The following is a 17,449-nucleotide window of genomic DNA, read 5'->3' as shown; positions in this document are numbered from 1 at the left end:
CCTGAGGTACGCATATAACTTTTAACAAGGATAGCTTATAGTGTGGTCTCAAGAGGTTTAGTTCATAATGATTTTGGGTGACCGAGTCACAAAAACAAAGTTTGTGAGTAATCATCATCATCATCATCATCATCATCATCATCATCATCATCATGACAAAACAATGCAGTACACCAGTAAATCTAATTCTCCTGTACTTAGAACAACCTGGATAAAAGGAATAAAATGACACACAAACACACAAAAAATCACACAGCCTATTTTAAAAATTACTCATTTACAGATGTATTCGACACACTTTTTATAGCTCCCAGACTGCTGGGAGAACTGCCCCTTTTTAGTCTGATGTATGGATTTTATTGAGATGTTCAGAGTAAAATCCAAAGATGAAAACACATCCACTGACCTTAAACTAATTTATATCACATCAGTTTTATTTAGTTTTTAATCTATGCCCTATAAACCAAGACAAAACCTAGACTTTTATCACTTTTGTGAAATATCTGCATTAGGTAAGCCATACAGATATTCTTTTAAGAGAGATACACAGATTACCCTTGTATTTTTTACAGTTACTTAATGGCATAAACTCGGATGCTTTTTCCATTACGAATATCAGGAAAATCTTCCTCTTACCTGAAGGTAATGGCATGGCCTCAAGGAAGGTTTGATTTCCTGATGAACCAGAGGCTTATCTAAGTTCAGTGATGATTTGCGATAAGCTTCTTTAGCCTGACTTACTGTAAGTGTGGACCAAGAACTCCTTTTCATATATTTACCATCAGGCGTCATTGCTAGCCCTTCACAAGCCGAACATTTCACGTCATTGTTACTTTTGGAAGTCTTCAAGGAGAGATCCCCAAAATGCCCCTGGAGCGTCTCAGGGTAGCAATGGGATATATGATCTGCATGGTGCCTATTTACCACACTAGGGGTTCGGTAAGTGCTATCGCTGTCCAAATTATCATCAGAGCTCCACCAGCTGCTCATTCCAGATTTATGCTTGCTTTCTGGCTTTCGCTCCTTACTTTTACTCCTTTTGCTGTGCTTGGAGTGGTGCCCGTGATGATGGTCGTCCCCTCGACTGTCTCCCTTTGTTCCATTAACGTTGCCCTTGGACGATCCTTCCAGAGAATGAGATTTAGTAAAAAGTTTCTGGACTGAATGAACGAGATGGCGTATTCTTCCTGGGCTCTCACTGCGTTGTTCCGCAGCTGTTGAGGTCCTCTGGTACTGTAAAGTGTGAAACCCATCCCGGTGAAGAGGAAGTTGTTTCTCAAATTGGTCCAAAAGATTTGCAGGAATACGGTTAATCTTAGGGTTACCGTGAGACATGGCGCAGTCGTCTCTGGAGTCGTAATGAGAGCTGTAGTGCATTCTGGGGAAAGTGCTACTTGACATGTGATCGCCCATTACCATGGGCATCATCATGCACTCAGAATGAATGGAGCTGCGTGGTGAGCAACGATGGTGGTCCATCGGGCAACTCTCTGTGGGGCTGAGAAGATACGATTGCCTTGGCTCCTGCCCATGGTGGATATGGTCGTGGGTGTGTTCACAATCTTCAGGGGATGCTAAGCCACAAGTATGAGCTGAACATAACTGTGGTTGATTGCGACTACCGGATAATCCTTTCATATTCCTCGGAGCAGGAGAGTATCTTTCTTCATTGAAGTGCTGAGAAGGCGACCATGAGTACTGCTGGTCTGTCAGGAGAACACATAAAACCTATGTTATGTGTCTGATTAAAAGATTAACTTGCAAAATCCAAGTATATTGCAAACCTACACACTTTGTGAGCTTGATGGAAAGTCTCACCTTTCATGGAATTTCATTCACCATTTTAAGACTGGTTAAAATTGCTCTCTATGAGCAAATTATGGGGTGAATGCAGCTTCCTTCCTGTTTGCAAAATTGTCTGCTAGCAGTTCTAAATTTTATGAAGCTATTCATTATACAAATTTACTCTAATAGATTTAATGGATACATTCAAGTATTCAGTTTATTATTTGATATCTGGAATTCATATGAAAAGCTTTGTGGCTAGTCATTTAAGTTACATGGGTCTAGTTTCTATTTCTGTCATTTCTCAGTTGGATATCTTAACCTAAATGTATGCTTTCTCCATGGAGCCGTTTTCATATCACAAACAGAACCTCATTTTCTCAAATGAATCTCAGCTTCAGGATCCCAAGTTCACTGTTCATAAACATAAATAATAAACAGCAAAGAGAAAAGGAATATGAACATGCTGAAATGAAGCTTAACTTTCATATCACGAAACAGTTTATGAATAAGAATTTCATATTATTTGAACATCTGTTATCCTTAGTCCGGAAGTATTGCTATTGGCATACATGTTAAGTTTTCTCTATTAGGCAGTTTTTCACTTCTTATGTCCAAATTACAAAATATTTATTTAACTACTCTATGTTATTCCTGATAAAACAAATATCTTTAAGTACACACTATGGATTTTTAAATACTCGAGTATTTGTTCCTATGGACCATGTGCTCCCAGTTGTGGTTATTAAACAAGCATGATTACAAAATAAGAGCAGGTTATAAAGAAAGATTTTGATACTCAAGCCTTTGATTTTTTTCTCTCATAAAATTTCTTGCAGCTGTCAGATGCTACAAACACAAAATTAAAAGAAAAAAAAACCAGAAATGTTTCAATTTGATTTTCACATTCACTCTCCCTCTTCAATTTCAGCCTATTTAAGCAACATTTCAAAAGCAGACAAAGATACGGGATGCAAGACAATCCTTTAGAGGATCAGACAGATGTATAAGTGTTTATACAACCCACTTAGCACAGCCTTTCTGCAAATTTGCTCTAAAGAATCTAAATAATCTTGCACAGGTGGCTGATACAAGGAAGCTGAAGGATTCAACCAGAGTGGAAACCAGAGAATATGTACTCATTATATATAACAACATAGTTGGACACCGGAGACCAGCCTGTAGAGATAATACATTAGGCAACAGTACATTGAGGGGTTTCTAAGTATATGACAGATCTCTCCTAAATAATATTCCCAATGCTGGTGAAAATTCAATGCCTGGATATGGTCATGAAATAGATCAATACCCATATACGTTTTATTTTTTTTCAACTAATAAGTGTTATGTCATTACACCTTCAGTACAGAATGCAATTTGTTGCAAGTCTTTAGCATCAGCAATTTCATAACCTAAATGCTCTATATTTTCTATAGTGGAAGATGCTTAGATAATTTCATTACTTCCTAATTTCAACAAAGCCTCACATAATTTTTTAAAATGAATGTAGTATTAAACTAATAAACAATAAAATATTATTCATCCTAGGCACAATCCAGCTACACTAAAGTCAAAGATGGATTTAAGGGTCCAAACGTCACCTCCAGACTTGATCATGTGTGTGTGCATATATCTTTTTCTGCTTCTATTTTAGTTTTATATCAGTTTCTTTTAATGAATTCTTGGCTATTTTCACACGAAAATAAAAACTTCTTACTGTTGATTACTCGGGCTGTTGTACTGTTCAGTTTATAATACCCTGCATAAATGTAGTTACAAAAAGGAAATCTAACTGTTTCTCTGGAATAACAATTTTGATTATCCAATTAAAAGTACAGCTATATATAGACAAGGTAGTAAATTATAACAGTGCATTGGGATTCAGTCACATAAGTAGCACTGTAATTAATGGTACTTAACCTAGTACATTATCAAATATCAGGAGAATAATTATGGTCTATGTGTTCAACTTAGTCTGTGCTTCTCATAAAGGGTTCCCATAGCACCTGAGAGAGACGGCTGCATTAGTTCTCACAATCCCATGAGATGTGGAAGGCACTATTCTCCTTTTACAGCAAAAGAAACTGGAATACAGGCAACATTTACCAAAGTACTTGTGGATTTGCTGATTTTTGTTTTCACAGTGCTATGACCCAGAGGGAGGTGGAAGGCGACTCTTCCATCAAACTGACAGCATGATGAGAGTCAACCTCAAGTCTTTTTGTCACAATCTTGCACATCTATGAATGAAGGTAAATCTTGCACTTCATCTCTGAATCACCAATGGATTAAAAACAAAAAAAAAGAAGAAGATCTGGCAGAGATCCAGAATGAAAGAAAGAGTTGGACAGGAATAGGAAACTCATTTAAATGACTTCCCTAGCACAGAACAGCTAGCGCCTGGTGATTTCTTTCAGCTTCATGCAGCATCAAACATAGCTGGGAAGGCTTCAAGCATTTTCATCCTGTTACATGCCTAGGAATATGAGACAGCATGATTTGATTGCACTGCAATCGATAATCTAACAACCGCTTTTCCATCCCTCATGACTACCTATAATTCTAGCTCAGTGCAACTATAGAAAAATACAATTTTCTGCATGTTGCCTTCCCAGCCTTATAGCATTTTATGTGCCTCATGGAATTTACAAAGTTTTTTGCTTGAAATACAGTAGCCAGAAACTGCTATAGGTATTTATTAAAATAAGCATAATGAAGATAATTAAAAACTGAACTAACAAGGGGCATTTTCCAAAAGTCAGATAATACATAAAAACTCGTGAGGGACCTAGACCAAGATATAGGCTGTTATGTCAGAGAGAATCCAGTAATTCCAAAATCCTGAAAATCCCTTAAAGCTCTTCTCTTCAGAGACTACCTCTTCTTTTCAGAGTCAACCTTTAACCTTGACAAATGGAAGGATTTCTGCATCCCTTCCTGCCTGTTTCAACTCTTTCCATGTTATGCAATCTCCTTTCCTGCCTTTTTCCCCTGTATTTTCTTCTGGACTTTGATGCTGAAAGAGATGCTCTCTTGCTCCAAGCAGATGTTAGCTTGCCTGTCTGCACGGACTGGTTACAATTTTCAGAGCATTCAAGCATTTTCATTGTGCCAGTCAGTATCAAGGGAAGAAAGAGAAGTTCAAGGACCAAGAATATTGTTTGAAATAATGAATTAGAATTATTATTAATGTTCTAGGGCAAAAGGGCTAAAAACATCTAAGCAATGAAAAGTAAGGGCTGCACATCTCCAGAGTTCCTGGAACACTGCTCTTTGCTAAAGAAAATCAGTGTAAAAACAGTGGAAACCTCTCTGCTATTCAAAAGAAGCACATGTCTCCACAAATATTTTTGCACAATACTTTTCGTGTGTTATGTATTGAAAGCAAGCTTTTCAACCATAATAATAATTCCTGGAACTACTAAATGGTGCCTGATTTTTGCTTTTGTTTATTTATTCATTTATATATTAATTAATTTGTTTATTTATTTACTGTGAAACATGTCTTTTTCTACTGAGAAATTAATTTAAATTGTTTTAACCTTATAAGCACCTTGGTAAGCTTCTTACCCATCTGAAACATTTATGTTGTTTTCACTGGAGAAGAAATAGCTCTTTTGCATAGTGCAACCAGCAAAATGCATTGCTGAAAGAGATACCTAATCCAGCTTTCACAAAGATGTGCTATAGAAAATGCGGCTGCTGCATTGTGCTGTTTCACTCAATTCAATTAGTGCTGCAATGAATTATGAAAAAAAATATATACTCACAGTCTAACCTATAACTAATAAAAATATTAAAGAGTGTAACAGAAAATATATTAATCAAATAAGTACATATTAAATATTAAAATGCATAAATAAAATGTTTTAGGTGAAGATTTGTCTGCCCAAGGACTGAAGTAAGTAGCATTAGATGAGAACTATCTCCTCATTAACTTGTTATAGTATCTTTCTCTGTTTTAGTCTAACCTTAAAAACGAATATTTCCAGGGACTGAGGAGAGTGACTAGACTGCCAAGTGCAAGGAAGAAATTCTGGAAATGCCTCAAGCTGCTATTCTGGTCTCATGAGATGTCCAACCTGTTTATGGAGCACAACACCTTGTACAAAATTTACATAGAACTGCAAAGATTGGGTGACTACCTGTCTTTAACCTCCAGCTTACGATGATTTATGTTTTCCGTTACACTGAGTTGATGCATTTGCACTGCATGCAGTGCATTCACCTACCTGGGAATTCCTATCTAACATCTCAGGCTGCTTACTTGAAATATTGAACTTCAAGGGGTAGCATCCCCTTAAAAATAAGCAATATCAGCTCTCTCAGGACAATCGCAACAAGGTGCTTTGTGCACTCAGTCTCTCTGTTAAAGGAGAGGAGGCAGCTCTGGGGACTGAAAGCCAAACACCATAATGCCCAAGGCTGTCAAACAGCCACTAGCCATGGGCTGCCGGAGGGTTCCTGTCTTGTTCTGACACAGGATCCTGAAAATGAAATACCTCTCTATTCAGGCTCCTGAGTGGTCCTTGTGGTTGGCACGTATGGCTGTGTTCATACTGGTAGACTAAACAGAGCAAGAGGATGTGATCAGTCCACACAGTTCAACTGCTGCAGTCATAGTTTCATACTATGTCAACAGGACTCTTCCCACCAATATATAGATATGATTTCAAGAGTTACAAATATGCTATCTGGATGTGGTTTTATTTTGGAATGTGAGAAACCGGCATGATTCATCTCAGCCTGAAGTACATATCTAAAACCCTTTGTGTACATATTTATCTCTGCTGACTACAGCAAAAGCTGTGGTTAACAAGTTCTGCTGCAGAAAACTACAACATAAATATATAAATTTAGGTGATCTGAGGCACATGTCTAATGTTAAAACATGGAAAATGATTTGACAGCCCAAACTAATTCAGCGGAACCACATGATGAATAATGACCAAGGGCAAGATGGTTTTTATAACTCCTGAGTTAGATAAAAATGGACATGCAAATTCTATTCCCAAACCAGCATCAGTGACCAGAACATACCAATTTGGAGCAAAGTCAGAAAACCCAAAGGGAGAAGTAAGGAGCACATGGAGTGCTGCCATTTATTCAGGACAGTCAGAGTTTCAATCACTGATGCAGATATCTGCAGGTGGAACAAATATTTGATGGCACCCAATCACACTGTGCAGCATAACAATTCTGTGACTTCAGCTCCATCCATCTTTCAAGCAGAGATTAGTAGACTGGCAATCCAACATTCCAAGGGATTTATTTCTGAGATAAATAAGCACTATCAGAGAAAAGGGTGCAGAATAACTGTCAATGAGTGAGAATGGGATCTCTGAGGTGGCAGGGTGGAGATGGGGTATTTAATTTCAGGGGACGCATGGTACAATATCATGGGAGGAAGAAAAGCACAGACAACTGTGATCATCGGGGAAATCTGTGACCAGGGCCATGTTAAAGCGTGGTTACAACACCGACTCCCTGGCATAGAGAACACGGTGTGCCGTGTGTGAAAAAGGAGAAATGTGGAAACAGTATTTGAGGAATTAAGACATCCCACATCTTACGGGCAGAAGAATGGGCACTTGGACTGTATGGAGAGGATGAGCGACAGAGTATTGTGCCCATGCCATGAAAAAGGACAGGACTGAAAACCATGAGAGGCAATATGGGATGTACAAGAAGCTCCATGGTTTGGAGTGGAGGGATGCAGGGAGACCTCAGGATGGTGCAAAATTAATTTCCACTGGCTTGAAGCATATGAAGTCCTAGTATTGATTGGTACATAGCACACAGACCTTCGGAATGCTTTTCAAGTTTGAAGTACATTGCCACTATTCACCTTTTTGATAGTGCTGTGACAGAGGTAAGTCCTCAAAATTATTAATGACTAACATTTTTTCACAGAATCTGTACAGTCAGTCAAGCTTTTGAAAAAAAAATAAAGTATCAGGATTAGATTTACCTAAAGTAACTAACACGTAACCTTTCTTCTGGAGAAATACAGCCGTATGGAGTCAATCAGGGCTTCAACATGTGAATATAATTGGACAATTGGTTATAAGAAAATTGGTTACAATGCTTCCAAATATAGACCAGAAAAGCTAGCCCAACAACATTAAACTTCTTTTGTTTCTTATCGTACCTGGCTTTATGGACTTCTTTTCCTAAAGGAGAAAATTTTGCTGCTTGTAGTTACTAGGTCAAATACAGGAGACAATGAGTTTCCCTTGGTGTTATTAAAAATACAACAATTTCCTCAACAATTAGAGAAAGCCAAAGTAATTGGGTAGTACAGCTCAAAGGTATACACAGGAATCTACACGTGACTCTAGAAGTAAAAGGGAAATCCTTGTCACATTGATGGCGGTGACGAATCTCCCATTAACTTCACTGCGGTCTGGGTTAGTTCTAAACATTTGCTGAGAAAAGTTCTTGGTCAGGTTACCTATGAATCCTGGTGTCACTTGAGGAGGATCACCTCTAATCAGGGCTGTATTTTATGGAAAGCACAATTCATGCTGCACTGGAATAAATGTGTTAGAAGCCTGGAAGGGTCCCCAGCCAGGGGATGATGGCATGGAAGGGTGAAACTGGTTCTGCTGAAATACTGTCATTGAAAGCACAAGGGACAAGATTTAATCCCAAGGAACCAAACCACTTGGATTAAGTATTCAGTTGAATGGAAATACTCAATCTCCAAGGTTTCTTTTCTAATAAGAAATACTTATTGTTGATTCTTAAATGAATATCAAACAAAAGAAATAATGCTGATATTTATGAATTTCTTCCTTGAGTGATTGTTTTTTTTTTTTTGCTTTGTGTTTCTGGAATTCTTCTGATTTTGTCTTTTATTTATGATGATATATCATGGAGGAAGTTCACTATCCTCTGTAATACTGAGGGGACTGCAAAACCTAATGTTTCTATATCCAAGCAAAAATATTTATCACACATTCCTTCTAAATTGCCTTTTCCTGTTTCTTTAAAACATGGATATATTTTAAAGATTTTCCTTATTTTATAGAGTGCTCTTCTGGGAAATAAATAACCTAAGCATTAATCCTCAAAAGCATTGATTATTGCCACAGAACATATGACTGTTCAATTTAAAATATCTTTCTATCTCAAAATCTTCTTTATTTTTTTAAACATTCAATACAGCTTTTAAATTGTCAGAACTGAAGAAAATGATTTGATTTTCTGTTTGCTTCAGCATCGTTTTTTTGCAGCCTTTTGATTCACGAACAATTTCAGAGTTTCAGCCTTCATCTGACCAAAACCAGTTATTTCTTTGACTTTTTGGAGTTCATCGTTATCTGCTCAGCTGTACATCCTTGGTGCTGCCTCTTGCTGCTTTGTCATTGTATTGTGAACTTTTCTGCTCAGCTCAACCCACTGAGATGGAGGAGATCTCATCCCGATTTTCCTATGGGGTGCAGGAAGAAACAGCAGCCTGGTGACAAGTTCCCTTTTAAACCTGTTGCCATAGCAACAGGCAGAAAATCTCCCTCTTTCTGTAACCTTCAGACTGGGAATTTTTCAAATCAGGGTGCTGCCTCTTTTCTGCCTGGCTGAGCTCTGTTTTGAGTCTGTGAGAAACAATGCCAGTATTAATTGCCTTTTCCTGCAATGATTAGCACCCAGATTTTCCATATGGCAGGGAAGGGTCAAACTGTGAACTCTGCTGCTGGGACGAGGTGGTGGCGCAAGTACCTACAGCCTTGGCAAGTTTGAGACAGGGCATCTTAATATGCTGCTGTCTGATTATTTATGAAGAGAAATTACTTTGTAAAAAGATGGAAAAAACAAATGGAATTGCAAAAGAAATTCATGATGAAAGGTGACAACCGAACTCACCGGTGAAACTGGGATTGTATAAGCAATGTTTGCTGATGTTTATCCTGCTGCACTCGTTACACCAGTGCAGATCCCCTTAGGAAGACAGACTGAACCAGTGACCTACGGGGCCAGCGCTGTGAGAGGCAGCCATGGTCACATACCCCCACACTGGAAGTTCTCCCACCACCCTGGTTGTCCCAATACAAATTGTCCTGCCCTCAACACAGCCTAAGCAGCCTACAATGAATGTGGAGGTAGAGCATGGTTGATTTTTTTTCTGGGGAAATGGAGAGTACATCATTTAACTGCCCGTCACAGGAATTCATTTGAAAGGCTGCACAATTTATCCTTTTGAAAGGAGACGATGCAGTGAAGACACTCAGTGAAGAAGGCGGGCAGGGGAAGCAGTCAGATGAGTCAGTCTCTCATCTCCATTGCAGCCGCCGCGCTCTCTGTGGGAAAGTAAATGGTGCAGATCAGCCGTGCACACAGGTGTTAACAGGGTCAGTGGGTCACGAGGGCGAGGAAAACATCCCTCCTGTGCAAACATCCCACGTGTGAAACTGAACTCAACCTGTTTCAGCTTCTCCCTGCTTCTCTCTCTCTCTCTTTTCTTTGGAAAGGTCTTTCATTCTTTCCAGTGCACACACTGGAATCAGTGGTCCAGATGTGGTCTAGCAATGGGGTGAAGCTTCACAATGTGGAAAAAACTTATTTCCTCTGCAACTGAACTTAGGAGCCTCCTCAGCTGGACCGCCCTGTCAGAATGCACAAATCATTTATAACAAAAATATTTGTTTCTTGGCAAAGTAACAAATGCATCAACCCCTTTAGTATTCTGTAATAGAAATGGATGAATAATTCATAACAAATAACCCATTTGATTAATCTTACATCCTTACAAATATCTTCTCCTCTTTGTCAATTGACCTTGGGCCTAATGGGATTTTTGCAGAGTTATCTGACATTATGAGGTGTTTAATTTTTAGAAATAGCTTCTGGTCTGCAGATTGTTAGTAAGCATTTGTTTCCAACAGCCTATAATTAAAATGCAGAATAGTTAGCATCTTTTTATGTGATGCTCAAGCCATACGATATGATTTTGTTCTATGACTGAAAATAAATCACCGAATAAGCTCTCAAGCCTAACTAAAGGAATTTAAAGTTCAAAATTTATTTTTTTGAAAAACGTTCCCAATTATTTCATTAACATTTTCTGTGGTCTTGATCATCATATCAGTAAACTTCTACACTACAGTTTCTGGATACAGGAAAAGGAAGGATTTGAAGTGGAACTATTCAGAAGTATGATGGAATAAAAAAAAAAAAAAGGCTATTTTTTTACAGTATCTGTTCAGCTAGTCACAATAAGCAAATAAGACAGTGACACAGAGACATCATCGGATCATCTTATATTTAAAACCTTGTGTAAGTTTAAACCACTTTTATATCCCCATACCAAACCAACTGTCTACATGTTTTTACTATATGGAAGAAAGACAATCTTGTGTTTAGAGGATTAATTTGGGAAATCTGCAGCCAAGGTTTCCTGTCCAGGCAGGATTTTTTTGTGTGTTCCAGGATAAGGCCACGGGAAGTGATGACAATGGCCACTGAGAGGCCTGACCCTGCCTCATGGGGTTAAAGTTAACCTTTGTGCATATCTCTTGTAGACTCCCTACCTCAGCTCCCCATAGCACAGGAACAAAAGTAACTTCTGTACCTTTGAGGGTTTGTGAAGCATGAAAACATTCAGTCTTTGGGACGATGCCCATCTAAGAATTTTAAATGAAGTATTTGCTACTCTGCCTGCTAATTACAGGGATAAGTGTCACCGTAGCAGTTTATTTTGTATGGCCAAGCCCTGTGTCTGACTGAAGTCCCACCAGCTCCAGTCAAAGCCTGTTTAACCATCATCCCTGGGTGCTCTGGAGGGAGGTGGATCGAGGATGGATCTGGCACAGACAGCCAAGTGCCCACTGCCAACCCCTTGTCTGTCCTTGGGAAAAGCCTGTTAGACAAAGCTAAAACCCATGAAAAGTGGAGAGTGTTCAGACACTGACTGCACTGAGGAAGGCTGGATAATTAGGTAGAAAGACAGACAGACTGGAAAGTCAGGCCTTTAGTTATTTTTTTATTTCAAGAGCAGTTATATCCTTTCTTCCTTTCTACACATAAGGTCATAAAGGCATGATCATGCAATCAACAGTGATTGAATAACCATGAGTTACTGTCTGACACTTGAACTGTACCAATTAATCAAAAGCATGACTGCAACACTGCGAAATAAAAATACATTTTGGTAACTTGCCCTTAAACTCCCTTAACAGTTTACTTTGCAATTGGGGCAGGTTAAGAGCACTATTAATAACTGCAACCTATTTAATAGGTTTTAACCTTTTTCTTAACATCAACTCAATATCCTTTCCTGAAAAGAGCAACTTACTGAAACAAAAAGCCTTTAATGTGAGTTATCTTTCTTTGCTTAACATTATAAGCTGCCAAGTGTTAAACTTGTGTAAAATAATTGTTTTCCTTATTTATAAAAAGGAGTTAAAGTAATTTTTCAACAATCTATTTTTCCCTCCTTACTCTATTAAAATCTATATTTAAAGTTCATCCCATCTTCCCTGTTCACATGTTTCTTCTACTGTTTGAATGCCATTTATACATGGCACATTTTCCATACGTTTATTGTTAAGATTGCACCATTTGTTTTTCACACCCAAAGCAAATTGTTTCTTGACTCTACACATGCCTAAAGTAAACAAGACTGTGAGAAGTTTCCAGTTTGCATAGAAAAGAGTAGCTTCATAAAATGTTTATTTTCTAATACATGAATAGTGTTCAGATTTTGTAGCCACCAGCTAGAAGAAAGCTTGGAATTGGAAGAAGTTCAGTTTCCATGAGACTTAGAGTGAGCTGTTTGAGATCACACATGCCAGATCTCTTGCTTCTACCACCATGCCCTGCTACCTTTATCACGTTGCTTATTTGAGATATTCCTAGCAAAAAGAGCAGGAGTTTTTGGTGTGAGTGTGAATCTTGTAACCATGACAATACTTATCACCCTGAACTCTGTTAACAAATAAATGGTAATGGAAAAGCTATGAAATATTGTCCTTGAGAAGAGACTATGAATGCTAGAGTAAGCTTTTTTTGAAGGAAATCATCGCTTTTCTGCCTCTTTTAACTAATGGGGTCTTTTAGAAAATCAATAATGTAAAAGAGTTGAGATCAGTCCCATCCCTTGATACCTTTTCCCAATTAAAGCAATGGATCCTTGTATTAATAATATTTTCGCTCTGGTGAGATACTGTGCAAACATTAATTAATCCCCACCAAAGCCTTGAAACCTCACTAGGAAATATTGAACTCATTTTACAAATAAGGGCCTGGAGCCAGAGATTTTTCTGTACCGGAGAGAACGTAGCTTGAAGCTCCTTTGGAAAGTGAACAGGTACAAGAGTCTAGAATAACTAATGGCCCTGTAGTTAGAGCTGCCTCACAGAATACCATCTCTGCTCTGCATTGACTTGGGCAAGGGTTTTACTTCTCAAGGAAAGCCCTTTCTGTGGTTCTTCCAGGGATGAATATCTCTAGCAGTCCTTCACACTGAGGGTGTTCATGCCAAATAAGTTCATAGTCATTGGAGTACATATTAACAGAGATATCTAGAGAGAGAGAGAGCTCTTTTCCATAGCCCAGTGATTAGAGTATCCACCCAGATACAGATTTCTCTCCAATGAATATTCACCTTCATACATGTGCAACAGCAAGAAAAAGTGGAGACTGAGAAAGATCTAATAGTCTGTAGCATTTTCACTAGTGTTAGGTTCAGCTCATGGATTTGTACTCAAATATTCAAGTAATAGAACACACCACTGGGGGACAGACAGACAGACAGACAGACAGATATGTCCCAGCTGTCTGTAGAGATGTTAATCACTAGCACAGCTGTAACTGCAGACCTTGTCTACACTGGATTTAACTGACTTTCCCAAAACTTTTATAACAGTCTTCCCAATTTCCACCTTCCATAGTATGCTCCTTGTTTTATAGTGATTGGGAGAATGGGACATCATATGTTTTTACATTACTGATGGTGTCCAGTCGGGAGGACTGGTTTCCTACTGAAAATATTAAGACCATCCACCTCTCCCCATTCATTACCTTGTGATCGTTGGTACTTATAGAGGACTCCATTAGGCACACAAAATTTAGCAGTAATGACAGATCCTCCCTTGCTTTTAGCCTATTTTTTTCAGTCCTCTGGTCATAAATAGCTGAAGTTTTTGAAAGCAGCTTAGTTTCTTTGTAGTCCGTTTGCAATTTTGTTCTTGTTTTTTACTTTCTTGTTCCTCATTTCTTTTGACTAATCCCCCATCTTTTTCCTAATCAGGGTGCTGGATGATTGATCACTTTAGCCATATCTGTGTTAATCTTTGATTACCTATTTCATACAAGGGTCCTTACTCTTGTAGACACCTGACATTTAATACCATTGACTTGTACATCATTTACTCTGGCTTCAGAAATCCTGCAGTTCTTTCTCAACCAAATGCGAAGGAGAACAATTTTGACATGATTCATCTCACCCTAAGTTAAGCCTCTAAAGTAGGCCAAATCTGCAATGTCCTAGAAAAGTCTATCACCCGTTATTGACTCAAAAGGAAGTCCAGATATCTACAGTTCAGACATCTACATCTGCACTACTTTCCAACTGTTCGATGAGGTGAATTCTACCACAGGGCATCTGAATTCCTTCCTGTGTGCTGTGAAATGGGGCAGCAGGAAAAAAACAACCAACCGAATGTCCAAGAAGGCTGAGAGATGTGCTCATTCCATGACTCCTCCACAGGATTCACTTGTTCCTATGGAGCCTCGTGTTTAATTGTGCCTTCTCTCTTACACTATTTTAATTAAGGCAGAAACTGCCTAAAGGTTCTTTAGTCTCTTCCTTCTGACTGATCTTTGGAACTTATCCTGTAGCTTTTTTTTACTAGTTTTTTAATATTAAGTGGACAAACAAGACTGATACAGATATTTCTACACCGAATGTTTATGGAACTCTCTGACTTGAGCGTAACTGAGTGGGAACATCACTTGTTTTAGAAAATCCGGCTCTAAGAGATAATTTAACATAATGACATCCCCTGCTTGAATTCATGCTCCTTGTTCAAACTGTTTGGTATTTTTTTTTTTTCTTAATATAGCAACTATGATTTATGCTCCTGTTAATGTCAAACAATAAGGTCAGGGTGAGAGTTTATAATATTTTTGTCAAATACAAAAATATACTAATAGTGCAAAAAAAACCATTGCAAAGTATTAACATAAGCATATGCATAAAAGGAGAAATATTACTGTTACACTAAAGTCTGAAATGTAGGTACACTCACTTTGAATAAAGGGAGCTTTAAGAAGCAAACACACAGAAAACACTTTCCATATTTCTCTTCCAAAAATAACCGTATAAAGTAATTGCATATAAATCAAAATTTTGATGGATTTCAAATAAAACAGTGACTATCTGAACATGAAATTCCAGGAACAGAAACTCAATTTTACACAATCTGAAAGGTATAAATCTGGCTACACGAAAGCCAGTGGGACATTTTACTACTGGCTTTCTGAAACACAGGTATCAAGATGTCACTGATGGGTTCTATGAGTTTCTGATTTCTTCTTAAATTTAAAAGGTAACATTGACAACTCTTTCGGCAATTATTATGTTTTCTAAAGGGTAAGACAAAAAGGACAAAAGAAGGAAAGTTGATAATTTCCTTGAACACCTTTTTTTGAATTCATGGTTGCCTGGATGTTACCCAAATCTGATGTTTTTCTGCTTTCGATTCTCTAACCTTACACAGCAGGTCAGAAATTCCCAGCAGGACTGGAGTGAGAGGTTTTTTGGGCATGGAGTGAGAGGTTTTTGGGCATGGGTGCCATGCCTGCTGTGGGCTGTATGGCTGGGGCCGGGCTGTGCCCCCGAGCAGCCTCCTGCCCCCACGGCCGCCCCAGCAGTAGCAGTTATCTGAGAGATGGTATCTGTACCTAGCTCCTCCTCTGGCGTCCCTGGAAAACTGAAGCCCGACTTGAGCAGATCGCCACCCTCTTCTTCTGAAAAGACAGAAACAAAGGAGCTATTTAATAATTCAGATATTTTTGTATACCCAGACATAAACTCTCCACTAGTTTTTAAATCCAATCAGTGATACCTATTACCATTCAGTATCTGTGACACCGTGAAGCTGTCGAGGTGCTATTATCTGCACTATCTATTCCTCCTTACCCGTTTTTCTGGTGTTCATATTTTTTTTTTTTTTAGTTGTGCCAGACATTTTCACATCGTGTCATAATATTCATAAATGCTTTTTTTTAAAACATCTTTTACATTGTTCTTTTCAGCTTTGCTTAGTCACATTGAATTCTATTGCCTTTTAGCCTTAATGTATTTATTTCAGGAAGAATCATTATTGTCAGTCCTCCAGTGGTGCCTTTAGCACTTCCCACCTCTGATGATAATAATGCCACTCACAATTCTCAGGGAACTTTCTTTACCGTTTATTCACAACCGTTTCAATTCTGGAACTCTGATCTCAGATAACGCTGTGACGGTGAGTTTCTCCTGTCAATAAAATTTACTTCTGTGCCAGAGACAACTTCTGTAATTCTGGAAGAGTACTTAAGCTCAGATGATTTGTCGATGCTGTACGAATGCAGAAACCTGCTGAATGGCCTGAGTGCGGCTCTTGGCTACCTGCCTATATCACCTTCAGAACTGCAGCTTGTTGCCTTCGCATTGTGCCCTTGTCACGCTGGCATACAAATTAATTTGGACCCGGCACTTAGCTAGGATATTCCTAACACAGAACTGCATATGGAAAATTGGGTCAGTAATGCTTCCTTAAAATACAAGATTAGCTTGAGAATACATAGATTAGGATACAAAATGTCACAGTAACGTGTTTCATGTAAGTACACAATACTATCTTTTTAGATTTTTAAAATTTATTTTGCCTTATTATCCATAGTTGCTGGTGTCTCAGCTGAGTGGAAGTTGTTTGGGTATATACAGCCTTCCACTGTATTTTTTCTTACCATCTGTGTTACAAGTACAGACAGCTCAAAAGAACAGCGACAGAGTGGACTACTCCGTAGCCTCTCACTGTATGTTCGACCAGCAGTACTTCAGAAAAAGAGAAAAATCATGTATTGCACACCATGTTTCTGTAGTGCGTGACAGAGGACTGATGACCTCTAAATAACTCACATCAGTTGAAGTTCCTCAAGCCCTCAGGCAGACATTTCTGTAACTTTGAACCAGCTCAGGCTTTTCGTAAGAGTACCTCAATCCCTGCATCAGACAAGCTGGGTTTTGTGGTTCAGCTCACAATAGACACGCTGTTTTGCCTGTTTCAATGCTCCATTTAACAAATACATGTGCTCTGTGTATTTCTTGGTCTTCATTGCACTTTTTATTTGTACTATCATTTTTTCCCAATCATCTCACAGCAAACAAAATGAGTGAATATACTCATGTGGACACTTTCAAACAATTGTTCCTGGTTTTGATGATTTGTGAGGTTAAGAATACACAATTGATAACAATGGGTAGTATAGCACAGATACTGCATAGTAAATAAGTCCCGAGGATGTTAAGAATGCTGGATAAGCTAAGATGTCAAATAAACATCTTGTTTATAAACACAATTGTTAAATAAACTGATTTTGCTGAAATACAGCCTAGTAGAGATCTCGTTAAGTGACAGACAAAATGTCATACACAATTTTAAAAACTGACTGGCATATG

The 17,449-nt window shown here is 38.4% G+C and overlaps 1 protein-coding gene across 1 annotated transcript in view; it reads right to left on the bottom strand.

Moving 5' to 3' along the window:
* Nucleotides 1-17,449, bottom strand: part of DLGAP2 (DLG associated protein 2) — a 387,953-nt gene that overhangs the window by 80,688 nt on the left and 289,816 nt on the right. The window contains exons 3-4 of the mRNA XM_065630895.1: nucleotides 15,691-15,756; nucleotides 637-1,706 (exon numbers count right to left, since the gene is read on the bottom strand). Coding sequence (XP_065486967.1) covers nucleotides 637-1,638 — 1,002 coding nt within the window. The 5' untranslated portion in view covers nucleotides 1,639-1,706; nucleotides 15,691-15,756. The remainder of the gene's footprint in view (nucleotides 1-636; nucleotides 1,707-15,690; nucleotides 15,757-17,449) is intronic.

The sequence above is a fragment of the Caloenas nicobarica genome, chromosome 3 (genome assembly GCF_036013445.1).
Source record: "Caloenas nicobarica isolate bCalNic1 chromosome 3, bCalNic1.hap1, whole genome shotgun sequence".
NCBI classification, from domain to species: Eukaryota; Metazoa; Chordata; class Aves; order Columbiformes; family Columbidae; genus Caloenas; species Caloenas nicobarica.
Note: the sequence above shows the minus strand (reverse complement) of the source record. Positions and strands in the feature narration are given on the sequence as shown.